Source organism: Pipistrellus hanaki (assembly GCF_964339955.1).
Source record: "Pipistrellus hanaki genome assembly, chromosome: 2".
Taxonomy (NCBI): Eukaryota; Metazoa; Chordata; class Mammalia; order Chiroptera; family Vespertilionidae; genus Pipistrellus; species Pipistrellus hanaki.
Window position 1 is genome coordinate 93438039 of NC_140504.1, and position 26836 is coordinate 93464874.

Here is a 26836-nt window from a genome sequence, read left to right on the forward strand (position 1 = left end):
AATTACAAAAGAAAAAAGGATCTGATTATATAAATTATCACTGTGCAAAGATTTTTAAAGATAATAAAACAAGCTGTCTTGTGTTTAAGAATGAAATTCAAGTGCTTTGGTGCTGCCAGCTGCTGCCATATCCAGCTTGAGCCCTCACTCTTGCCCCAGTGACGAAGGCGCTAGGCTTTAATGGGGCTGACCTGATGTGGAAGAGACCGAGCTTCTCATCAAGAACAGCAGCATCAGGCCTGGCTCCAAAGCATTGAAGAAAAAGACAGCAACCCAGTACTTACTGTCAGGCCAGCCTCAGAGCACCATGATGCTGAGGAAGAGGAGAAGGAGGACAGTGAAGAGGACTCAGAGGATGATGATCAAGATGAAGAGGACATGCAGGACATGGACAAGATGAACTACAATGAGTCACCTGATGATGGAAAAGTTGATGAGGTGGACATGGAAGGCAATGAACAGGATCAGGGCCAGTAGATCAAGGAGCTAATCACTCCAGAGCCTGAAGCTCACCCTCAGGCTCCTCCGCTGCTAGGACCTGATCTATCAGTTTGCCCTGAACCCCCTGGGACTAAGCCTACCCCACCTTTCTGGCCAATACCTCACCCGTTAGTTATCAGGCATAGTCGCTTTCTAAGTCTTTGTAATAAAGACAGGACTGATTCCCCCTCAACCCCGCCAAAAAATGAAATTCAGAAGCATCAGAGAACTCACCCCTTAAGTAACTTTATTTAAATTTTTAAAATATTTATATTTGTGAATTTGTAAAAACAAAAAAACAAAAAAAACAGCTCTGCAGAGCTCATCAGATTCTTGCATAAAACTACAGATTTCCAAAGTTATCAATTACTAACATATGTACATTATAATTTTAGTCTTTAAATAATATGTAGAATAAAATATTTAAATGATTTGTCTTTCATAAAGTATGTTTTTATTCCTTTGAGCCAAAAATTAGCTGGAAGGCTGTAAATGCATATTTTCTAACTAATGATAGGAAATCCTCCCCCTCCAAAAAAAAAAAAAAAAAAAAAAAGGTGGGGGGAGGAGAATCAGAAGAACAAACTGGTTGATTTCGTAGGGCCCACTGACACTTCATCCCCTCTTCCTTAGAGAGTCCTCTGGCATTCTGAGGCCCAGCCCCCCACGTTTTCTTCAGGTGACTCACTGTCTGATTTCCTGCTGGTTCAGGAACTGCTCTGCCCCAGCCTACAGATCTCACCTGCTCTTGGATGTGAGTCACTGACATTAGCAAGAGAGCAAGTTGCTCCAGTTGTTCCTGAACAGGAGACTCTGCAAGGTGCTCAGAGGACCATCTCAGCACGGGTTGGGAAGCACCTTCCTTCTCTGGCAGGGAGCAACACGTTTCTTTTTCATGCTTTCCCCAAAACTCCACATCCCTGCCAACCTCAGTTTTAAGGTGTATTTTTACTTAGAGTTGAGAAGCCTTTCAACTTAAAGACACCAGAATCAGGTGAATGGAGGACAACCAGCTACCGCAATGAAAGGTAAATAAAAACTTTTTTTTTTTTAAATTGTCTGAAAAGCTGTGGTTGATAGTTCGCAGCACTGATTAAGACTGATTGCACCTCGGCTGAAATCTGAGGTCTGAAGAAAGCGGGGGAATTGGAATGCAAACTGAATGATGTGTAAGTCCTCTTCGGAAGGCACCACTTTTTGACATGTGTGCTATGTGTCCTTCCCGCAGCTTTACCAGAAAGGACACATGGCAGGCAGGCAGGCAGGCAGAAAATGTACAATGTGTATGTGTGCATGTTGCTTTGAACATGGAAATAATGTTCTAGAAATCATTTCTATTAGTGATTTTTTTTTATCACAAACCCAAAGTGCCTTGTAATTGTTTATCAAGACCCAAAACTTAAATTTGTTTCATAATCTTTTACTCACATTTTATGTTTAGAAAAAAAGTCCAGAAGGAAAATGGTGATTTTTCTGATCGCCTTGTTTTGATAAAAGAATCTCAATCTTTTCATTGTACCAGAAAGAACAGAGCAATTTTCATTTTAAATCCTTACGAGATCATGTTAAAACATGTCAGAAAAGGCACTGAGAAAACTGCCTGGCTACTGACAAACAACTCAGCAACGGCCTGGTTCTGGTTTATATTCAAATCATTAGGGAAGTTTTTGTTTGATTGTGGAAAACAAGAAGCAAACATGGAGATCTGACCCTTTCTAAGTCATAAAGAGGACTTTAAAAGATAGGTGAGTCTATGGCAGAGTGACTTTTTGATGCATTAGGTTAAGATTTGTCAATTATAGAATTTTATATCATATTCCAAGTTGGATCTACTTTCATATGAGGTATGTTAACATTTTTAACAACTTTTTTTCTAATTAAAGATTCCAACTTACTAGAAAAACAAAGAGCATAGTTTGTTTCTATATTACCATATGCACAGCAGGGCTCAGGGAAAGAGCCAGACACTGCTGATATTTCATTTCTAACAGTTTGAGGTTAACAGTCTTTCCTCCTTTAAGTTAGGGATCAAGTAGATGTGTCTCTCAGTACTTCAGCAAAAGCCTAAGGTAAGCCTATTGCTTCCAACACCTACTTGAAAAGCAATTCAGGTATAAGTGTGGGCTAAGATAAAGGGTTGCAGGAGCAGTTAGATTGCTGAATACCATACTTAACAAAGTAGCCTACAGGAAAAGCATAATTAGTCAGAAAATAGGAACTATTTCATGAAGAGAAAAGGAGAAATTTTTTCAGCTGCCTCCTGCATGTCCACACTGGGGATCCAGCCTGCAACCTGGGCATGTGCCCCAACAGAAATCGAACCACGACCTCCTGGTTCATAGTTTGACACTCTACCACTGAGCCATGCCGGCTGGGAAAGGCAATTTCTAATACTAATTTCTGCGAATTACTTAAGTGACTTTTTCTAACGTATTAAAGCAACAACCACTAACACACATTTTATAGTTTTAATACATGTCCACGTTTACTGAATATTTTAACACACACACACACACACACACACACTTATTTATTTATTTATTTATTTATTTATTTATTTATATTGAAAACCCTCACACAACTTTAAGGTGTGTACTGCTGTTAGCTCTGTTTTACAGCTGAGCAAACTAAGGCTTACGTGGTACACAAGTACGAAGCAGGGCTCTGACTTGGAAGCATGTCTACCTGCATCAAGCATGCTCTCAGTCATGACTTTTTAAAGCTCTGAGTAAACTCACTGTGTGCTGATAGTGACCATTAGTGTGGGTAGTGTAACAGGTAAAATTGGAAATATTTGTGATTTACTCACGGCACCACTTGGCTATAGCAGACAAACAGTTGTCTGGAGCCATTACACTGCAATCAGGTTGGAGCTCCTTGATTTCCTAGTTTTTCCCAAAGGACACGGAGGTAATAATTGCATCTGAACTGAACACCACTTGTGCAGCAACAGGAGAGAACAGCACTTAGGGAGCTGCATGCCAACCCAGCTCTGCCCCCTCACACACTGTGTGAACCTGGGCCAGCTTCAGTACTCAGGCAACAGGTAGCACATGTCTGCCGTTCATTCGAAAGGGTGTTACTAATTCTTACTACCACTCAGGTAGCAACTAGCTATTGACTTTTTACCACATTCCAAGCTCCAATGAAAGATTTATAAGGACTGAGTGAGGTAATACTATGGTGATACTTCAGTTGATCCTCAAATAGATCCCATGATGAGTGTTTTAGAAAATAGGAAACTGAGGCATGGAGAGGTTAGGGAATCTGCTCCATTAACTCAAAGATCTGCAATTTGAATCAGTGTCCTTTTAATAAATTAAATATAACTGAATTTAGAATAGTCCCAAACAATACAATTAGCCTGCATTTGCTGAACTTTCACTCTTATTAATATTGCTGCTGTTGTGCCTAATAAGATAGAAACATAGACATTTCAGCTGCCAGGGGAAGGTGTGCCTGTGGGCTTAGGTTGCAGATATTATTGGCTTTCGGCTAAGGACATGAAGTAGAAATAAACCCTCTTCAAATCCATTATTCTGGAGGGCACCCTATGCTAAATATATAAAGATCCTGGTTACTTCCAAAGAAGAAGGCAGTATTAAAAGAAAGCAGCAGAAACAAAATAATGCTAAGCTCCTTGCACGATAAAAGTGTTTATAATCCAGCTGAAGAAAGAAAAATAGTAACAGGAGGTTACTTCGAAGTTAGTACAAACTGAGCACTTAGCTATATGACTCTCAGGCCACAGGTCTGAAGAGATCCAAGAAAATGGTGCAGGGCACAAGCTGTCTCTGGGCTCAGGCACTGCAGGGCCTACCGCACTCCTTTAGGGGAGGAGCATCTACTTGTCCAAACGCGTTCCTCCTGTGCCTGCCAGGCTCAAACGATACTGAAAACAAGTCCTCAGTGGGCTTCTGAAAGCAACTTAGGTAAAGTGGCTAAAAGGCAAATTGGAAAAACTGCAAAGTTAATTGTTTTCTGGATGCATTTATGAAGAGGACAGTCCTTCATGTCATGACTGGATATATGGTACTTAGGGCTCACAGTAACATATGACCCATAAAAACTCACAGGTAAATTGTTTTCTTGGTTGCTTTTGAACAATGCAACCCAGAATATTGAACAATGAAAACTTTAAATAAGGTAAAGATTTGTTTCAAAACTGTGAATGTAGTACCCATATTATATGTAGCAAAACGAATGAATAAAAGAATAGTGGATGCCCTCAAAAAGTAAACTAGTATATTAATGTATTAGCATATTTTGATCACTTTTGAATAAATAATACAGTAATATACATAAAACATAAATATTCCCTTTCCTTTTAATCTAAAATATTAATTTTAACTTCATGTTGCAAACAGCAACAAAATATATATATCATATTTCTATATATATAAAAAGCCCCTGGCTGTAATGCCATAACAACTGAAAACCAATTACCAAAGAGGTGCATTGATGGTCCTGCCTCATGAGTTGGGTCTGGGGTCCCGCCCCTGCAGTGGACACTGGGGCCCAGCTCACAGTGGCACGGCAGGTCTGGGACCCAGCAAGCATGGTGGGTCTGGGATCCTACCAGCATAGTGGGTCTGGGGTTTCACGCAATTTCACATACTGGGTCTCTAGTATGTATATAAAATGAAAAAATATCTATAGTCACTAGTACAATACCTCACCTATTTTCATTCTAAGGCCCAGAAATAATGACTATCAGATATGCTGATGAAGGCACATTGGAACTCAGCATGCACACTGCTGATAATCAGATTACAGTCTATATGAAACTGCAAATCAGACAGACTCTAAACAGCTGGCCAACACACAAACCAGTTTGAGTGCTCAAAATTGGTTTGGTTGATTTGTCTGATGGCCTTCCTATTCCTTCTTGATCCTGGAAGACATTCTCAGCAACATACTAATCTTGCAACCAGCTTGGCAAAGCCTACCACCTCTACCCTTAACTTCCTTCCCCATCCAAGCCCCATGCTGCCTCCCTTACTTCTTCCATGAATTACTATACAATTTAGTTCACACCAGACAAGCACTTTCTCTAATATACTCACCTGACAACTTATTTAGACCCTGCCTAGTGTCCCTCCAACCCTGCAAAATAAGACAGTTTATAGAGATGCTCAATACGAAGTACTGTATTTTTCGGACCATAAGACGCACTTTTTTCCCCCCAGAAGTGGGGGGAAAAAGTCACTGTGTCTTATGGTCCAAATATAGCCTACACATATACTGTAAAAAAAAAGTTTTTTTACTTGCCCGGCTCTGTGTGGTCTCTGTGTGCTTGCCCGGCTCTAAAATGGTTCTAAATGCTGCTGTTTTCTTTACAAGGTTGATTACATGTGTTTATGACTGTGATGTTGGGTTTTAATGCACATAAAATATTTTAGGACACTATTTGTTTCAGAATCTTTTTTTCTTCATTTCCCTTCTCTAAAAACTGGTGCGTCTTATGGTCCGGTGCGTCTTATGGTCCGAAAAATACGGTAAGTTGAAATATATTTTAAACACAAAAAAATGAAGCCTGGGAAAACAATGGTGGACAATTAAAAGCTATGTCAGAGGTGAATTCCACAAATACCGTAATTCCTATTTTTTTTTTTTTTTTTTTTTTTTTTTGTAAACCAAATGCTTGTGGGCACCAACTCGACTCAATCCAAGCAAAGCCATTCATGGAGGCAGATGTGACAACATAAGTGATACTCGTATGTGGCGCACTTTAAATATTTTCATCATACTGCTGTTTCTTCATAATTACTCTAAGAAAACCTCTCTGCCCCCTCTTCTTCCATTAGACCTGATTCTAATTATGAAAATTTCCCAAGTGCTTGACATACTAGGTTGAACCACATGAAAACGCCATTTTGACCTGTAAAAACATTTCCACATGTTTTAACCTAACATATCAGCACCAGGAAGGAGTATTTGTCCCAAATTAAAAACAATGCCATTAGGTTCTAAAATACTATAAATTATTTCAAAGCTTGTCTTATAAACTTATCAATTTCAGGGAGAAAGAAAAATACCAAGTTAGGGGAAATGAATCAAAATGAGGGAGAGGTTTTGAGCAGGCATCAGGTAACAAGGCTTTAGGTCACACAAGGTACAGGCTGAAAAGCCAAGGACAGACCTGGGGCAGCCCCACACTGAAACTACATGTAGAAAATTGTAGCCCATAGATAAGAGTTATTTGCTCTTCCCAGTGTTTTCTCAAAATTAAATCAGAATTCCTGCAATTTTACATAAAATTCCATTTCTCTTGTAAATCAGATGGTCTGGTGGCAGTATATGCACACACCTGCATGGCAACAACCTAGAGCTTAGGATGGGGCAACAATCCCCATTCTTTGCAGCCCCCAGTCCTCCTGATGATTTCCCCTGACACTTAGCTGTTAGCTGTATTTTATCAGCATGGTGGTACTGTTGACTATTTCCTCCTAAACCTGGCTCACCTTCCTCACTGGCATTACCTGTGGAGCTATATTTGGATGCACAGCTCCTGGCTTTAGCCCTCTCACTTCACAGTGTGCTGTTCTGAAATATCAGAGGAGCAGTGTTTTCTCTTCACCATGTCTACACAAGATCAATGGACAATTCCTGTCCTCTTACCCTTCCAAGGTTGTGCTGTCTCACTTCAGAAGGCAAAGAGGATATTCAAGGGAAAAGATGAGGCAGGTTCCATGAGAGCCTAAATTTAAGTCAAATATTACCCAAGCTCCAATTATGCCTGCAGATACTCTGCTGGACTCTGCAGATAGAAGGACACAGGGGCCTCTCGGACAGTCAGACAAACAAGGAAAATGCAACACAACAGCTGGAGGTATGGGTAACCAGGTAGTCAATGGGGGCTGAGGAGCACTGCCATGGTCCATGGGGAAAACATGGGAGGCTTGGGAAAAAGGAGGAAGGTAAGTTTGTCTTGAATGCTATGTGAGGAGCCTGCCCAGTAGGCTGGGGAGAGATGGGGTTCCAGGACCAAAGGGCCAGGTGTGGGAGCTGGAAAGTGGGCAGGCAGACTACAGGTCTGTGGGCACCTGTGGAGGGGCTTCATGTTCGAGACAGGAAGCCGGTGAGGGCTGTAATAGAGGACCATGACTGAGGAATGTGACAGGCAGGAGAGAGACACATGAAGAATATTGTAAAAATACAAACACATTGGTTACTATATCTCCTTATTGTACAAGTTACCATCTTTATGCATCAACTCAGAATTATTGTTTCAAATATTCCCATTAGTTTGAGAAGCATTATTTAAAAAAAATAAGATTAATGCCCATGAAGTGGATAGTAGCAGTTACTCTAAAGAAAATGTTACCATATTTAAGAATGTGTATATACACATATATATATGAAATGAGCTGTAAGTGATGTCAGATCCTTTTACTATATAGGTATGGGGTGGAGTGTTTATTTCTTAGTTTTATGAAAGGAGAAAGTGAGAAACTAAGAGTTTGATATTGATAAAAATTGTGAAATATTCACACACAGTATTAGAGACCTCACTAGAGAATTTTTAAATGATTAGTGAAGGTAAGAGATGAAACTGAAAGAAGACCTGTCTCTTCAGTAGCAATCTTATTTCATTAATTTAAGTAGAATTAGAGTTTGGTTAAACTGTGACTTGGAGCATTAGAGGAGCTAACCTGACATCAATTCTATTGGGAGAGGTGTGGAAATAACTATCCTCACCCGCAGCCAGACGACCATCATGAGGACCTTATTTGAATGGTGATGGTGAAGAGCACCATAAGGAATAACTACACTTCCAAGTATACTAATGCTTACACCATGGGCTGGCCTTTCCAAAACAAGAAACAGCATTTCTGTGAGCTTATGAAAAGCTTTTTCCATTCTGATAAATGGTAATCAAGCAACTAAAAACTTTACTTGGTGTCTTGAATTCTGAGATTTGCTTAAGAAACCAGGAGTCACTTGAAATATATATATATATATATATATATATATATATATATATATATATATTTGGTTTAGAACATTTTCATCTGAAGCCACTATTCTGGCTATTGAGACAATAGCCCCTAACCTATCTACTCTCCTCAGAATTTAGCTACGTATAAATTTGCCTAAACAGAACATAAAATATGCAGTTCAACTCAGTACACTTTAAAATTTGACTATGAATAATAAAACATTTATTATTAAGTGGAAGAAAAGAATATATGCCATAAATTGCACTTTTTATTATTGTAGCACTTATAAAATTTACTTCATATATGGTATCTCACCAGATTATCATAGCACCTTTGAGAGTGAGGCCATAATTCTCCTCATTTCATAGACAAGCAAGCTGGAGCTCTGATAGGTAAAATGTTTTGCTCAGGGTTACAGGCTCAAAGGCTGAGTCAAAAACCTATGGCTGCTGAACTAAGTAATGTCTGGGTGACCAGGCAGGCTACCCAGCAAGCCACGCAGCTCAGCAGAGAGGCAGCCTGCTCTGCGGCCATGACACGGGAGCTCATTTCCTGGCTTGGCCTCTCTCTGTCAGTGTGACAGGAGCCCACTGTTCTCACGGGTTCCTCACCTGTGCAAAGGGAATCACCAGGTTTGGGCTTAAAGTTACAAAGAAGCATTCCACACAACCTTACCTTCAGGGAATTTACAACCTCGTTTATAGCACTCTGAATATATATAACAAGGAATCACAGGTCCCCTGAAGAAAGAGAAGGTTAAATTTAAAGATGAACTAATATATGCCTATTGCAGATATGAAGCATAACTTTGAAGAGAGAACTTCAGGGTAGCACCTGAAAAACCGGAATGAAGGGCTGTGTGCTTTGCATTCCAACGCCTTTGGAATACTGACTCCAAGCATGCATTAATGAAGTGCCTATGAATACAGTGACCTAATTCTATCACAAAAAGAAGTAAACTATACCCAGTAAGGTAACATTTCTTCTCCAAGGCCTTCAGGAGAGCTTTTACTTCGTAAGGCTGGAATATATACACGCTCTCTCACTCTCTCAGGTTTATATTGAGAAAGATTCTTAAGTTACAGGTGATTCCAAAATGCAAGAGAGGCTATATTTTTCACCGGAAACTGCACTAGACAGTTCTGTGAACATTACATCTTTACCCATGAAATGTAAGGACTACAGAAGTATGATCTTTCACTAACCACATGATCTATCAGTTTAGTATAGATTCTCTGTAAGAAAGTGAAGAAAAAAAACAAACCCTCTGATCTGAAACTCTTACATTTCGGACATGAGTTTCTAAAGAACAAATTAGAAAGTGAAGAACAAACAAGAGAGGTCATTATATTACAAGGCTATCACCTGCGAACCAGCACCACCAAATAATCAGTCCAAAAACTGTGACCCGCTGCATGGAGGGAGCAAGCATTTTACTGGCATTTATCTCTGGATAATGGAGCTTTTGACCTTGAAAGGCAATGAGATATTGTGAAGCCAGGGAGCATGAAGGCATTCCTATGGCCTGGCCGGCACACCTGTGGCTCTTCCTCCTGAGGAGGGAGCTTGTCCCACAGCACAGGGGCACCCCGCCCATGCTGAGATGGGACCCACGGAGCAGGAGGAGCAAGGCTGTGTGCCCAAGGTCACAGTTCAGTAGCCCTAGTCTTTGCATTGCCCTTCCAGGGCAGAGCTTGGGGCATAGGGCACCCTGGATTCAAGCCCCTCCTCCACGCACTGACCAAATTTTCCTGGCTCAGTTCTCCCAACCTTAAGAGCAGTGAGCAATACAACCAGAAGGGTTTGCAGTTATAGGCCCCAACAGTGGGCTGGCCATGGAAAAATAAAACATTCAACTGTGACAATTAATTATCAGGTATGACCTAAACAAGATCTCCTGCCACTATTGGGGGCAGGGCGGGGGATATGGAGGAGGGGAGAGGCACTAAGAGATACTAGAAAAATCATTTGTAAAGTGTTAAGTGATGGTCACTACAGTAAGAAAAATAAGAAGTTGGTGAAGGGGGTAAAGGAAGAGGAAGAAAGATATATCTATAAATAAGAAAACATCTGATGATCCATATAGGTCAAATGTCATCACACAAGATTAAGTGATAAACGAAGCAAGGTTTGCAAAATTAAGAGGAGGTCGAGTCAGGCAGGTAATGCTGGGAGTGAGGAGGCTCAGGATCTCATGGAGTCTGTGAGCTGGTGAGCGAGGACACAAGGCAGCTGGCACTGCTGTACACGCATGTTGGGTGCCTGCACATTTCCTTTTTCAAGACAGGATTCAAATATAAATTCTTATGTGAAATTTCCTTATGTTTCAACATTGTTCTGCCCAAACAAAACTAGATCTCCAGTTTAGAAGATCAGCAGTTCTTTTGCAAGCCTAACAGAAAAACAAATCCCACCTCTGCCCTATATTCCCCCTCCCACTTCCTGGTGCCCAAGATTAACCCTCTGAATTGCTACTTTTACTCCAGGGTAGGGTAAGAAAAAACTGCAGATTCAGCTTCAATCAGATCGGTTATGAATTGTGGCTCTATCCATTACTCCCTATGTGGTTCAGGGCAAGTTAATTAAAATGTCTGAACCTCAGCTCTTTCCACCTGGGACGGTGGTCCTAGAACACCTAAGTTACTGGGCTGCTCTGAGGATTACATGAGACATTGAGCACCCAAGTTCAAGGTCTAAGTTAAAGGAAACACAGAACATGTTAATCCATTTCCATTGTCCTCATTTATAGAATCACGTTACAACCAACCACATAGCAACACAGTTAATAAAATAGTCAAAGGATGATATCAATGAGTGGCTAGAAAAAACAAACAAATAAAAAACAGTCCAGAAGGTCTGTAAGCATGGATCCCATCTAACCTCAGGAATGACACAGGCCTACCGCAGACATCACATTCTTGGGTGGTTTCATCAGCCCTTGGCTCAGGGAGCAGTAGGTGGCAGGACAGGCTTCCCACCCATGAATGAGGTCCTGGAACCAAGCCCATTGCTACCGCTGAAGCAATCCTCATTGCGACACCCTGCAGGTGCTGGGACATGCAGAGGCGCACAGCTGCTTCGCAGTAAACCGCACAGGGAGCCTGGAGCTTAGGTGCCAATGGTAGAAAAAGGCAACAGGCTGATGAGCCTCAGAGACAACTTGAAGGGCCGGCTGTTTGAGCAAAGAGATCAGTCAAGTGGCTCCTCACAGGGCAGTTGAAGGCACAAACCACAGGACAGTCTCAGCCTGAGCAAGGTGACAAGAACTCATTTAGGCCTGTGTCCAACCTATCAATCACCAAATAAAATTCTATTGTGAACCTAGCATATGCAATAGGAACTTACTAGACTTAGCCTCTACTGTGGGGAAGTGTGCCAGTTGCTTTGTACATATTTTCATTTTAACCTCATAATGGACATATCATCATACCAGGCTTGGCTAGGAGTAAGAGAAGGGTTTTTATTTAAAGCCAAGCTAGGCAAGTATCATTTTTAATGCAAGGCATTAAAACGAGAAGCTAATTAAAATCCTCCATAGGTCCTATATCTGTTTTCCACCTCCCACCCTCTATCTCCCCTTCCTATCACAAGCATGTTTTGCAGAGATAATTGAAATCACTCCCTTACCTCCTCACCTCACAAGCATTACTCAACCTTCAGTCATCAGCCCTCTGCTTAGGCCCCACTTCCCTCCCCCACCACCACCACCACAACACAACACATGCAGCCCTGGCAAAGATGACCAATGATCTCTTTGTTACTGAATCCCATTCTGAGGCACTTCACTTTCCTGTATCACCTGACTTCCCTGCAGCATAAAGCTGGTCACAACTTCTCATTTCTTAAACTCTCTTCTAGAATCACACAACATCCTCCCAACTCTCTGACCACTGATGTCTATCATTGATCTTCTGTTGACCTTAAATTTACATTACCAGTCAGGAGCACTTCCCCAGGCGCCAGATCTGTATCTTCAATGACCTAGTAGGCATCTCCACATGGATACTACACAGACATTCTGAAACCAACAATCACCTCATGTGCTCCTCCTCCTCTCCCTAGCATCCAACACCTGCGAGGTCACCAATACTCCTAGTCTCTTTTCACCAACCAACATTAGTCAGCCACTAATTCCTTAATAGCTTCCAAGTTGTCACATCTCTCCATCCCTCCATGCCATCAACATCTCACTAGCAGTTTACTAAATCTTATCTTTGGCCACACTTAGCATGTCCACGTGTTCCTTCCCCATCAGACCTTCAGAAAAACTGCCACAACCTAGGTATCACAGCTGCCATAGGAACTCCATAATCCCTGCTTTTCCACGTCAGGGTTACACTGCTATATTTCTACCGCCCCCTAATCTCTCAACTCTGTACTTAGTGATCTGCTTACTTCTGGATCCTCAACTTCACTCTAACCTTCTTGAGGACAGACATGAACCCTCATGGTCTTTATAATCCTAGAGCCTAGAAAGTGAGTGAACTCTCCATAAATGGCCTTATGGAAAAAGTCAGATTATTGTTGGTTGAAAGAGAAACAGAGATTTCTAAGATAGGGAAAGAAGGAAAGAAAAGAGGTTATTCAGGAGCAAGATGTGAAGAAAAGCAGGCTGGCTAAATGCAAGCCATGTCTCCAAGAAGCAACAACAGTTTGGGCAATGTAGAGGTTAGGAAAAGATTAATGAATGCAAGACAAGCAAAACTAACACTTATAAAGCACTCACCGTATTTTCCGGCATATAAGACGACACCCTAATTTTACAGTTAAAACATAGGGTTAGGCCTATATTCACTGTATAAGACTACCCCCCACTTCTGAGGCAACACCAGTTCTTTTTTTAATAGACCACCTTTTTGACTCTGGCCAATCTGAGCAGGCTTTTTACTAGAACACAGTGTACATGTTCTATACCCGAAGCTACACTGTGTTCTAGTAAAAACATGTTCTGTACCCGAAGCTACACTGTGTTCTAGTAATTTATAATTTATAAACATACTAGAGGCCCGATGCACAAATTTGTGCATGGAGGTGGGGAGTCCTTCAACCTGGCCTGCATACTCTCCAATCTGGAATCCCTTGGGGGATGTCTGATTGCCCATTTAGGCCCCATCCCTCAGGGATCTGGACTAAATCAGCAGTCAGACATCCCTCTCACAATCCGGGACCTCTGGCTACTAACTGCTCACCTGCCTGATTGCGTCTTACTGCTTCTGCCTGACAGCCTGATCATCCCCTAACTGCTCTCCTGCCAGCCTATTGACACCTAACTGCTCCCTTGCTGACCTGTTCTCCCACAACTGCCCCCCGCCCCCCCCCTGTCACCCCACCTCCTCCACTGGGATCAGCCTCCTCCATTCCACACAGAGCTGCAGGAACCCCAGGCTTTATTGTGTGGAACAGCCACCAGGCCCTCCACTGTGCATGTAGCCATCTTGTAGTGGCCATCTTGTGGCGGCCGTCTTATGATGACATCGTGTGATGGCATTGCACAAGGATGTGACAACACCTAGGCTTTTATTATATATAATTTAATAAATTATATTATAATTTAAGCTCAGTATAGTGCTATAGAGTAGGTATATAAACTGTTCCCAAGTTTCAAAAGATCAATTATGGGGCAAGCAGATTTCCCAAAGTTTATTGCAAATTTTTAATAATCAGAACCCAGCATCTTTTGGCTTCTATACCCCATGATCTTCAACACTACAAAAATAACTCCTTATATTTTATTAATTAAAATTCAAAATTTTCCTCCCACATAATAACTCATAGTTATAGAGCAAAAGAAAGCAGTACTACATGGGTTATTTAGAAAGAAGAATCTAGCAACAAGAATCAGTAGAGATTTGCATGGAATAAAGCAAGAAGCAGAAAGACCAGAGGAGGATAGTACAGTGGCCAACACATGAGACTAGGAGGATATCAATCTGGAAGATGGCTGTGGGAGTAGGAAGATGAGAACAGAGCAAAAGAGTATTGTAACAGAAGAAATAGAAAGACTAGTTTAAGTGACTAAATAGGTGAGGAGCATGGAAGAGAAAACTGCCCAATAGAGTCCAGTTTTTATATTCTTTAAATCAAGACATGAAGTAAATATTCATAAACAAGGAGAAAAGGAAAGTGCTTTCTATTGAAGAAAGGGAAAATGGCTAAAGTTTAGAACTACTGAATTTGAGGAACATAGACATAGCCCATGCCAATGTACACAATGGACTGAAGTTGGTGGAAAGGAAGAGAGATAATGGAACGGAGGTGCTGACTAAGTATCCACACAGACATGAAAACTCTTGAAAAATGTAAATAGAATAATCTGGAACTGTGGCCTCAATTTGGGGAACCATTTCATTCAAGGAAGTTAGTTAGTAAATGGGAAGGAGAAGGCAGGAGGAAATTCTCAGAAGCCAGTAGGAGAATAAAACAGCTCATTTCCCAAATCTGGCTACCAAATTCAAGTCATATCATGTCTGAACTGATTAAATCTCAATTCTCCTACATAATTTCATCATGAATTAAGAAAATGGGAACATCCCCCAAAAGTACAAATCATCACCTATATCCAAGATCTCCAGATACTGGACCCATAAATTTGGGAGCTGTGGAAATACTGCACTGCACCCTGATATGGGGAAGCAGGGATCATGGACATCCTATGGCTACGGTGATACCTGGATTGTGGCAAGTTTTCTGAAGGTCCAATGGGGAAGGAACGTATGGAAATGTTGAGTGTGGCCAAAGACAAGATTCAGTAAATTGCTAGTGAGACAATGATGGCATCGAGTGTGACAAATTTGAGTCATATGCATCACTACATTGTACCCCTTTCCTTCTTGAAGAGGTGGGACTTTTGCTAAGTAGTGTTGGCATTTAATTTCCTCTTCAACAGAGGATAGGGGTGTTCTTATAATGTGCTTTCCCTTAATCTTGAGACTCTTCCACTATGGCACAGTGAATGGCTTTTTTTGAGATTCATGCATATTATAGCTGTTGTTTCATCCCTTTTTATTGCTGAGTAGTATCCTATTGTAAAACTAGAATGTATTTTGTTTCTATTTCTTTCTTTTCTTTTCTTTTCTTTTTTCCTTCTATGCACTTCTTTCCTTTTTAACTTTATTGAATTACTTGAGGCCTGGTGCATGAAATACGTGTACTCAGTTGGGGGTGAGGTAGGGGGTGGGCAACCCTCAGCCCGGCCTGAACCCTTTTGCAGTCCAGAAGCTCTCAGGGGATGTCTGACCTAAGCTGTCAGTTGGACACCCTTAGTGCTGACACACAGGCGTAAGAGACCCTTGCCACTTGTGCTGTGCTCACCAGATCAGGGCTTCTGGCTGAGTGATGCTCCCCCTGTGGGAGCACAATGACCACCAGGGGGCAGCTCCTGCACTGAGCGCCTGGCCTTTAGTGGTCAGTACACATCATAGCAACAGGTTGTTCATTTGTTTGGTGGGTTGATTTGCATATTTGCCTTTTATTATATAGGATAATTTACATACCATAATATCTATCCATTTTAAGTATATGATTCAATAATTTTGCTAAATTTATAGACTTGTGAAACAATTACACCGTAACTTAGTTTCTATCACCTAAGATCTTTCAAAACCTTACAGTAACCTCTGCTACCATTTGCAGCTCCTGCTAATGCCAACCTACTTTGTAACTCTATAGATTTACCTTTTCTGGACATTCCACTTAAATGGTATGTCACCTTTAGAACTGGCTTCTTTCCCTTACAAAATTTTTTTTTGAGATTCATGCATATTATAGCTGTTGTTTCATCCCTTTTTATTGCTGAGTAGTATCCTATTGTAAAACTAGAATGTATTTTGTTTATCCATTCATCAGTTGACATTTGAGTAAATCCACTTTTAGTTATTACAAGTAATACTACTATAATAAAAGCCTAATATGCTAATTGTCCGGTTGACCAGTCGGCCGTTCAACCAATCAAAGCATAATATGCTAATGATATGCTAAGCCCACTCAAGGGCTCACTATCATGTGCACTGACCATCAGGGGTCAGACGCTCTGACTTGTATATTAGTTTGCTGCTGGGGTCCAGCCAATCGGGACTGAAGACCTCCTGCAGCCCCTCCCTGCTGGCCAATCTCCTGCATCCCTTCCAGGCCCCAATCATGCACCACTGGGGTCCCTTGGCCTGGCCTATTCCCTCTCGCAATATAAGACCCCTAGGGGATGTCAGAGAGCCAGTTTCAGCCTGATCCCACAGGCCAAACAAAGGGACCCCACTGGTGCATAAATTCATGCACTGGGCCTCTAGTATTACTATAAACATTTGTAAATGAGTCTTTTCATAGGCATATGTTTTTCTTTCTGTTGGGTAGATAGATACATATGAGTAAAATTGTTTGGTCATATGAAAAATTACAGTTAAGTTTTTTTTTTTTTAAAAAAGGGTTTTTATGATTTCAGAGAGAGAAGGGGAGAAAAATACAGAGAAACATCTGTATCATAAAAAGCCTGTGGTCATGATGCCATGTTGGCATCATGACCAACTATCAGACTCACCAGGAGGTGCACTGATAGATCTCCTGTTGACTGCGGTGGGTGGGACTTCTGGACTGTCGTGGATCACCAGCAGCATCCGCGGAGAACGCAAAGCTTTGTGGGGTGGCGGACATGGCCCTGATGGCAGGTTAGGCCTAGGGGACCCTACATGCTCATGATTGGCTGCCTCCTGCATGTCCCCTACTGGGAATTGAGCCCACAACCCAGCCATGTGCCCTGATTGGGAATCGGACCATGACCTCCTGGTTCATCCACTGAGCCACACCATCTGAGCAAGATTTAACTTTTCTAAGAAAATGCTGAACTGTAGAGTGGACATATCATTTTGAATTACCACCAATGATTTATGAGGTTCCTGTTTCTCCACATCCATGGCAAAACTTGTTATTATCTAATTTATAGCCATTCCAGTAGGTGTAAAATAGTATCTCAGTGTGGTTTTTATTTGAATTTCCCTAATGATTAAGGATGTTGACCATCTTTTCATTTGATTTTTGATGAAATGTCTATACAAATCTTAGACCATTTTTAAAATTGGATTGTTTTCTTATTAAGATGTTGTGAAAGTTCTTTGTATGCATATTCTGAATATCAGAAATGTGATATACAAATATTTTCTCCCTGTCTCTTCCATGTCCTCTGTTAAGATTCTTTAATCTCTCTTACTGCTGCTTGTGACTCACCCACTTCTGGGCACCCTTCTCTTCTAGTGGGCACATGCCATACTGGCATCCTTGCTGTAAAGTCAAGTATAAGTGAAGCCAAGAAGAGGAAAACCACATAACTCAGGAACAGAGAAACATAAAACTAAAGCTGTGTTTGTCAGTAAACACCTTGAATCTTTCCATGTGAAGCTGGACTCAAGAAAAAAATTTACTGAAATCCAAGGACCATGTCTGTAGCCATATCACCCTGAATGTGCCCAACTCATCTGAAACCCAAGAACTATGATGAGGAAGGTTAGAAAATTAATTGCCTCCATCCCTCCCACCCCCACTAAGTTTTAGCTCCTTTCCTTATTAAAAAAAAAAAAAAAAATAGTGGAACACTGGCACCTAAATCAGAGGGACTCTAAAAGCCCTAATCATTATCTATGTTCCATTAACCAAAAGATACCTTTTGAGTACCCGCTCTGTACCACATATTAGAGCCATTTAAGGTGAGGCACAAATAGGATATCTAAACTCTCAAAACATAATTTGGGGAGGCCACTGAAAACTTGGAAACAATTTTTTTCATTTACTATGAAATCCAAAATCTAGCACCAAATTTCATGTGATTTTAGGAAACAGAAGAGAAAGACAAAGTAACAGGGGAAAAATAAGTGTCTCCCCACTTGCTCCCAATTCTGAAATAAACTTTCACTTCCAAAGTGCTTTTTGCCTGCTGACTCAGCAAACCTAACTACTCACACCAGCCAGAGATTGCTTTGCACTTGCAAGGGATGAGCTTATATGGGTCGGTTTGCAGCTGTGTGGTATATGAGCAACCTCAGTGAGGGGCACATGGAAGTCTCATGTGGTTTTATTTCAGAGGAACAGTGTGACTTCCCCTAAAAGTAAACCCTTCCAAAAGCACATTTCCCTGAGGAGGACACTTCCAAAACAGTTCCCACGACTTCTCTCTTTGATCAATATCTGAGGGAAGCCAGAAGTAAGGGATAGATAAGGCTGCTGCAGGAAAAGTGGGATGCTGTGATATTTTATTCAGCATCAGATCTTTGTAAATATGTTGTGAGGAATCAGAGGCTTGGAAAAGTTAAGCATCCAGCCAAAATCACACTCCAGTCAATCAAATACTATTTGCCCAAATTCAAAGTTTGAGTTTGGATTAAATATAGTTTTCATGAAGAAATACAAGAACTTATGAGAGAAACATTCGAATGATATTAAATTCTAGCCCTAGTAGGTTTGACTCGGACTGAAGGGTCCTGGGTTTGAATCTGGTAATGTCACATATTTCAGTTGCAAGCTTGATCCCTGGCCCTGATCAGGGCCATGCTAGGGGTACGTGCAGGAGGCAACCAATTGATGTGTCTCTCTCACATCAATGTTTCTCTGTCTCTCCCTGTCCTTTCCACTCTCTCTAAAACTCAACAGAAAAATAACCTCGGGTGAGGATAAATAAATAAATTCTTAATGGGATTCTATATCTGAGAAAAACACAGAAGCTCACATAAATTTGAATCCTGACAAGCATTTTCTAAAGCCTTGCAGATTCCAGAGAGTCCAATTCCAGGAACATCAGGTGACTTGATGGAGGTCACACAGCTGGTTAAGGTAAAGCCAGGACTAGAACCCCAGAAATTTCATGAACAGGATGCTGCATGCATTTGAGCTTATAAAACACTCCTGCATATATCAGTGTTAGATTTTTAAAGTATTTTTTAAAAATCTCCAATTGCACAAAGTCCCATCATATTTGCACTTAATTATATGTGCTCAGGTCAAGGGGGGAGAATGAGGTGCAGGCAGGAATGGGGAGACATAAATTAACATGTCCTGAGTGCACTCGTGGGCCCGGGTTCTGAGTGTCTCACATAATCCTTACTACAGTCCTACTGCATGATTACTAACAGTGCCCTTTCAGACAGGAGGACACTGAGGAACCATAAGGAACTGTCACATGGCACAAAGAGGCATTCAAATGGAGAGCATACATACAAATAAGTGGTCCATGCTTCATGACAGGCTGAAAGAGGACACAAAAATAGACAACGCTTGTGTGGCAAAATTGTTCATGTCCAAAAAGTATACATTTTCTGAATCACATATATATATATGATTTGAACTGTATAGATAAAAATATTGTGTATTGGAATTCCTTCCTGACTGTTTCATTTTCTTTTGCCAGAAATTAAACCAGGAATGATCTATGCTGAACCCTTACCTCAACCATCCCCCAGTATTTCCTGACATGTATTTTTGCTGACAGCCCATCATAACTAAAGAATGGGGTTCAACCTGACATTTACAAAATTACCAGGTAAGCCTTAGGGAAAACTGTGAAGTACTTGATCAATAGCTTCTTCATACTATCTGGCAATTTGGGGGTTTATAGGTGACTAAACCAACTAACAACATAAACTAGCATTTAGCCTTGTCCTCCATCAAGTATAAAGCAGCACCGAGGTTTGATGGCATCACTGAGGAACACGTAACTAGCTATCCCTTCACTTTAACCTTTGTTTCACCCAGAGACCAGGACAAGAAAGATTAAATTAGTAACAGCTGCGGAAGCTAATACCTCAGCTAAAGTAATATTACTTTAAACCAAGGTTCACTATAGGCCAAAGGCAACATCTACGATTGTACTGGGTAACTATTTAGAAAATGATTGTGCATGGGAGGGTAGTGTACCATGGTAGTAACACCCTATAATTTTCGAGACTTTAGTAATTCATTCCTACCTAGGTAGAGAGCACCAGTGACATATGGTTGATACTTTCACATTCTGTGCCAAGAGTGACACACCCCAATGAACAATAATATAGCTTCACAGAAAGCAAAAGGACCACGATTTCTCACCACTCTTTCTATCATTCCTCATGCGACTGCCACTAATGGGACAGATTGTAATGAGTGCCTGAGTTAGAAAGCGAACACCTAGGTACTAGATACTGTGCACAACAGGTCTGCAGGCTATTTCACTTTTAGACGGTCCAACCAAATTAATCTCTATGCCATTTTACAGTCAGGAAGTGACAAAGCCAGCACTGCCAAGTAAGACTTTCTTCAATGATGAAAACTCCCTTCACCTGCACTGTCTGGTACAGTCACTACATGCAGTTAATGCTCTATCTGGCGGCTAATCCTATGCCTTCCTCCAGCACACAGATACACACAGACCCCCTTTCACATAAACACAGGCGGCCACAGTCCCCATCCCAACGCACATACCCCAATACCACTCACTCATACACTGGCACAAAAGCTAATTTACTATGGAACTCCAGTGCCTAAGTCATTGTTAATTTAATGTAAAAGGAGATGGAGGAGAGGAGCAGGGGAAAGAATAACAAAGAAATTTTTAACCTCAATTATCACTCTGCATCAAAGTCTATACTAATAAACAAGAAGCAAGTGAGAAAAGAGCCTTCCCTGTAACAACAGCTTCTAGTTCCTCTTAATTGAATCACCAAGCTACGTGACATTAAAAATGTTCCCTTATCTGGTCGCATTCTCTATGGACAGTGAAGTTGGCAGGGTAATACTGCTGGGTGAGGCAGCCGCTCCTTTCCATGCCAGTGCTCCTGAGCAGGAACAGTGCAGGGACACGGCCCCGGGCACACACACAAGCCGGGAAGCCCGGGGCCCTACGCAGAAGGGAGAAACGGTGTGGGCAGGGAGCCTGGGGCCCCACGCAGAAGGGAGAAATGATGGTGGTACAGCTGGCAGAAAAACAACATGACCCAGATTTAGTTCTAAAAAAAAAATTGAGACAAAACTCTCTATTAAGTTTAAAGCTTTCCAGAGCTGCCCACACATGGCTTTTCTTGTTTTTTAGGAACCATTTTTTCTTTCCATTAGTATATTATTTCATAAAATGACCCGTAACAGACATTAACGATTTAAGCTGCACTGTTTACGTGGAACTTGTGAATGATATCATAACCAAGCCCAGACCACCCGACGGACTGCAGAAGTCCTGTATTCAGAAACACTGATCCCAGACACAAGCTGAGGAGGCAAATGCTGTGAGGGACACAGCCCCCAAGCTGAACAGGAGGCTGCCTCAGAGCCACCAGGCAGTTCAGCACCTCGGCACAGCCAGGCCGTTTGTGCGGGAGTTTGCATGCACAGGGCAGAGTACAGAAAAGGGTTGTTTCTACCATTCTGATTAAGACTCTGTATTTAATAGTCACCGTGATTGATTAGTAAATTATCACTTACTATAAGTGCTTGTGTATACAACCAGAACTTTGAAATTCTACGATGATAAACTGAATATGCATAGTCTCTGACCAATCAGGGAGGGACTTTTCCTTCCCTTCCACACTGGACCTGCAGAGTGGATCCAACACACAAACACTGAGGCCGAACTGGGCCATGCCTAGTATGCTGTAGTTAGTGTGCCATCCGATTAGGATCTACCATGGCTTTGAAAACCACTCATCAACAATTGTTTCAAGTATAGCTACCATTCCAGAAGATTATATAGCCCTTTTCAGGCTGCATCCCTCAGCTGGGCCACTTATCCTCTCTCCCCTTTCCTAGGCATCTAGTCTGGGTTAGATGAAAGTGATAGCTAACAGCTTAATTAGGGAAATTAATGCAAGCAGATATCTTAACCCAGGTGAAACTGCATAGGTTAAGGAGCTCCTAAGGCATTGACCCTAATGTGGATCTTGGGGTGCATAAGCCACCAAGACTGAACACTTCATTATGTCAAACAGGTTTCAATGATCTGTTCAAGGCAATATCTGAAACTGGCAACCGGAACCCAGATGGCAGCTGAATCAGGCATTTGCACTCGTAAAGCTTATGGGTATTGTCAACACAGGCCGGCCCAAGTATAAATTACGAGCCTGTGTAAAGATATTTAAGCCAGGAAAACCAGTTTTTACAAACACTTATAGCAGGGAATAAAAGGGAATGAATTAGAAAGAGGGCAAGAATACTCACGAAGAGCATACACTTAAATTTCAGGCAGCAATTTAAGAACCTGTTTTTGGATTATAATCATCAGACCTTCCCTGTTTCACTTCTTCAAAGAAGGGAACCAACAACAACATATATACTATAGTGCCTCTCATGGAGGGAAATGAGAGCCAAGTTCATGCAGTTACTCTAGCACAAAATCACTCCAAAAGACAACTGGTAAACTAAATAAATGACAAGTAAAAACGCAGAAATGACCTTCCTTGTAACTTTACATCTAAAACGTTCATTTTAAAAGTGTGTTAGTTCAGACCCTGGCCAGTCTGGCACAGTGAATAGAGCGTCTGCCCATGGACTTCAGTCTCGGGTTTGATTGTAGTCAAGGGCGCATACCTCAGTTGCAGGCTTGATCCCTGGTCTTGGTCTTGGTCATGGCGCATGTGGGAGGCAACCAAACGATGTGTCTCTCTCACATTGATGTGTCTTCCTCTCCCAGCCCCCTCCCTTTCACTCTCTCTTAAATTCAATGGAAAAAAATATCCTCGGGTGAGAACTCACCAAAAAATAAAGGTTAATAAAATAAAATTGTATTAGTTCAGGTTTTGAGTCCTCCAGCCACTCACTGTCAGAAGCCCCTCCTGTCCCAGGACAGGCTGGCCCTCATTCCCTCGATGTGCTTAGCATGGTGGTGGCAGTGCACGGTAAGTGTGGCATCAGCAAGGACACGTGGTGGGGTCAGAGCACTGAGCCAGAGCTGCTCATCAATTAAACGCTCTGCGGGAGACCCCAGAGGTCCCTTTCCTCGCTGTCACATAAATCTAATGCTCAAAAACCATCTCAGTAATTATGTGACAGAGGGTTTTGTATATGTTTTTTACATATGAACTGAAAACTAAAAATCTCTCAACAGTAAAAGGTTTAAAGGATTCATCTAAGTGCAATAGGTAAAATCTTATAAATAAATACAGATACCAGCCTATAACTATTTTTTTAATTTTTCAATTATTGTTGACATTCAATGTTATCTTAATTTCAGGTATACAGCATAGTGGTTAGATATTTATACAACTTACATAGTGAAAATCCCCCGCCGCCCCACCATATAAGTTAGTACTACAATATTATTGGCTATATTCCCTATGCTGTACCTTACATCTCTGTGGCTATTCTGTAACCTCCGATTGGTATTTCTTCCTTTTTATTTTTTTATTTTAAGAAAGTGCAAGGGAGGAGGTGAGAGATAGAGAAACACCGATATGAGACACATTGATTGGTTGCCTCCTATACATACCTGGATAGGGGTCAGGGATCAAGCCTGCAAACCCAGGTACCTACCCCGAGATCCCCCCATGCACAGGGCTGACACTCTAACCACTGAGCAATGCCAGCAATTCCTTCACTTGCCCCCTCAGCTGCCAACCTTCCTCTCATTTGGCAATCATTGGTTTGACCTACACCTATTTTTAACAAGTTGTTCTCCTTAATTCTATTCCTAAAAACAGTCCCTAAAGCTTCTTAAGTACTATAAAAAAGTCATGAGCAAAAAAATTCAAAATGACCCACTAGCTTTACTTTTTCTCTTAACAATTAAACAACTTAAAACTGGCCCTGACCAGTAGCTCAGTTGGATGAAGCATCATCCTGATCCTCAGTCAGGGCACATGCAGGAGGCACACAGTGAATGCATGAATGGGTACAGCAACAAAATCTCTCTCTCTCTCTCTCTTTCTCTCTCTTTTCCTTCCACCCATCTCCCTACCTCTAAAATCAATAAATAAAAATTTTATAAAGTCTAACTTATTTAAAAACCCATAAAACTTAAAAATGATAAAGAGAAAATGATAGTTCAGAAAATGCCAAAGACCATATTAAAAGAAAAACCATGTGCTAGCTATTTTATTTCCTTATTATATGAAATTTCAATTTTCTGCCCTCAGATTGTATTGGGTCTATTTGTAAGGATATCAAACACTGGTTTAAAATTCATGATAATTTTCATTTTCAAACAGCACAGAGAACCAGAAATATCACACTTCACTTAAGGGACAATGGGGTGGGGGCAGATTTAGGGATGAGGCCAACAATTCTGTAGCCACTCACCATATCAACAATGCACTAAACTGACACTTCCATCACTGAAGACATTTTCCAAGTCTCCCCAATGGCAGCGGCTCTGCTGTGAGAGAGGCCAGGCAGCTGTGAGCATCTGTGCAGCACTGCAGTGACGTGTGCGCTTCTCCCGCAGATACCGAGCTGCTCGGCCAAGGGAGCCGCACCCCCAGTAATGCCAGCGATGGCCTCGGAAGGAACACCACCCTTAACAACGAGTTCGACACCATCATCATGCCCGTGCTTTACCTCGTTCTATTCGTGGCGAGCATCTTGCTGAATGGTCTAGCAGTGTGGATCTTCTTCCACATTAGGAATAAAACCAGCTTCATATTTTATCTCAAAAACATAGTGGTTGCTGACCTCATAATGACGCTGACTTTTCCATTTCGAATAGTCCATGATATAGGATTGGGACCGTGGTACTTCAAGGCCATCCTCTGCAGATACACTTCAGTGTTATATTATGCAAACATGTATACTTCCATCGTGTTTCTTGGACTGATCAGCATCGATCGCTATCTGAAGGTGGTGAAGCCTTTCGGGGACTCTCGCATGTACAGCATAACCTTTACGAAGGTTTTATCCATTTGCGTGTGGGTGATCATGGCTATTTTGGCCTTGCCAAACATCATCCTAACAGATGTTCAACCAACTAAAGAAAATATTTATGACTGCATGAAACTTAAGAGTCCCTTGGGAGTCCAATGGCATAATGTAGTCGTTTACCTCAAAAGCTGCTTGTTTGTGGCTGTACTGGTGATCCTGATCGGATGTTACATAGCCATATCCCGGTACATCCACAAGTCCAGCAGGCAGTTCGTCAGCCAGTCAAGCCGGAAGCGGAAGCATAACCAGAGCATTAGGGTGGTGGTGGCTGTGTTTTTCACCTGCTTTCTGCCATACCACTTGTGCAGAATTCCTTTTACTTTTAGTAACTTAGACAGACATTTAGATGAATACGCACACAAAATCCTGTATTACTGCAGAGAAATGACACTTTTCTTGTCTGCATGCAATGTGTGCCTGGACCCAATAATTTACTTTTTCATGTGTAGGTCATTTTCAAGAAGATTATTCAAGAAATCAAATATCAGAACCAGGAGTGAAAGCATCAGGTCACTGCAAAGTGTCAGAAGATCAGAAGTCCGTATATATTATGACTATACTGATGTGTAGTTGTTAAAGGCAAGGAGACCTCCCCTTGCTTGTTGAAGTCGATATGTACAAATTGCAAATAAATGTTTCTTTTGATTAACCTTGCTTCCGACCATCAAAATATGGATAAACAGAGAACTAAAATGGTATGAAATGTGGGTATAATTTGAAACAACAAAAATCATTAAGGCAGACCAAAAAGTGAGGTAATCAAGAGGTAGTGTAAGGCTGAGAGGAGGGTTTGGGACAGAGCTGAAGGGGCAGAGGCGGAGAGAGCTGCAGCAACGTGCGGCACAGCCGCCACCTTCCCGGACGCCCTGCTGCTCCGCAGCCACTTAGGGGCGAACAGAAAGTGCAAAAGAGAACTCCGGCCGGCCCTGAAGTTTGGGAAAAGAAAATGCTGTTTTCAACACAGCTAATTTACATAATGGAGTTAATATTGATTCAGTCTATGAATACCATAAGTAGGACCTTTGGCCATCATCCTTTTGCTGTATTTATCAATATTATATGCATGTTTTTAAATTTTGTGTAGTGTGAGGGGAGTGGTAGTTGGGCGAAGGTTTGATGACATTTTTAAAGTATTGCATTTGAAAGATTGAATTCAATTAACAGATTTTAAACTTAGGCTATTTGAGAGAAAGAAAAGTGGCTGAATATTAGGGTGAAACACTGAACTTTGTCATTATTACGTACCTATTCTGCATTTAAATTCTCATGCTGAGGGTAGAGAAGAGAATATGGAAGCTTCACTGATAATTGTATATATACAGTTTATCAAAAGCCAATTTTTAGAAAAATGATTATTGAAATAGAGTCTTCTTTTTCAAGCTTTAATAATGATATCATTCATTTAATAACCTTAGGTTGAAAAATAGAGTTCAATAAATCAAGGGCAAAAAGTATAAGCAATCTTCTAAATCTTACAATATTTTCCCTTTAAGATAAACCCCTGAGCTTTCACTCCAAAGCCTCCAGTTGCTCCATTATGGCTCAAGTGCCTGGTTTGCTGCTAA

The 26836-nt window shown here is 41.3% G+C and overlaps 2 protein-coding genes across 11 annotated transcripts in view; one reads left to right on the forward strand and one right to left on the reverse strand.

Annotated features, from left to right (window-relative positions):
• MED12L (mediator complex subunit 12L) overlaps positions 1-26836 on the reverse strand; it is a 355232-nt gene that overhangs the window by 121797 nt on the left and 206599 nt on the right. The window lies entirely within an intron of this gene.
• On the forward strand, positions 1308-25918 carry GPR87 (G protein-coupled receptor 87). The gene is made up of 3 exons (XM_084875971.1): positions 1308-1508; positions 19807-19938; positions 24799-25918. The coding sequence occupies exons 2-3, from the start codon at positions 19905-19907 to the stop codon at positions 25839-25841; spliced, it is 1077 nt and encodes a 358-aa protein (XP_084732097.1). The 5' UTR covers positions 1308-1508; positions 19807-19904; the 3' UTR covers positions 25842-25918.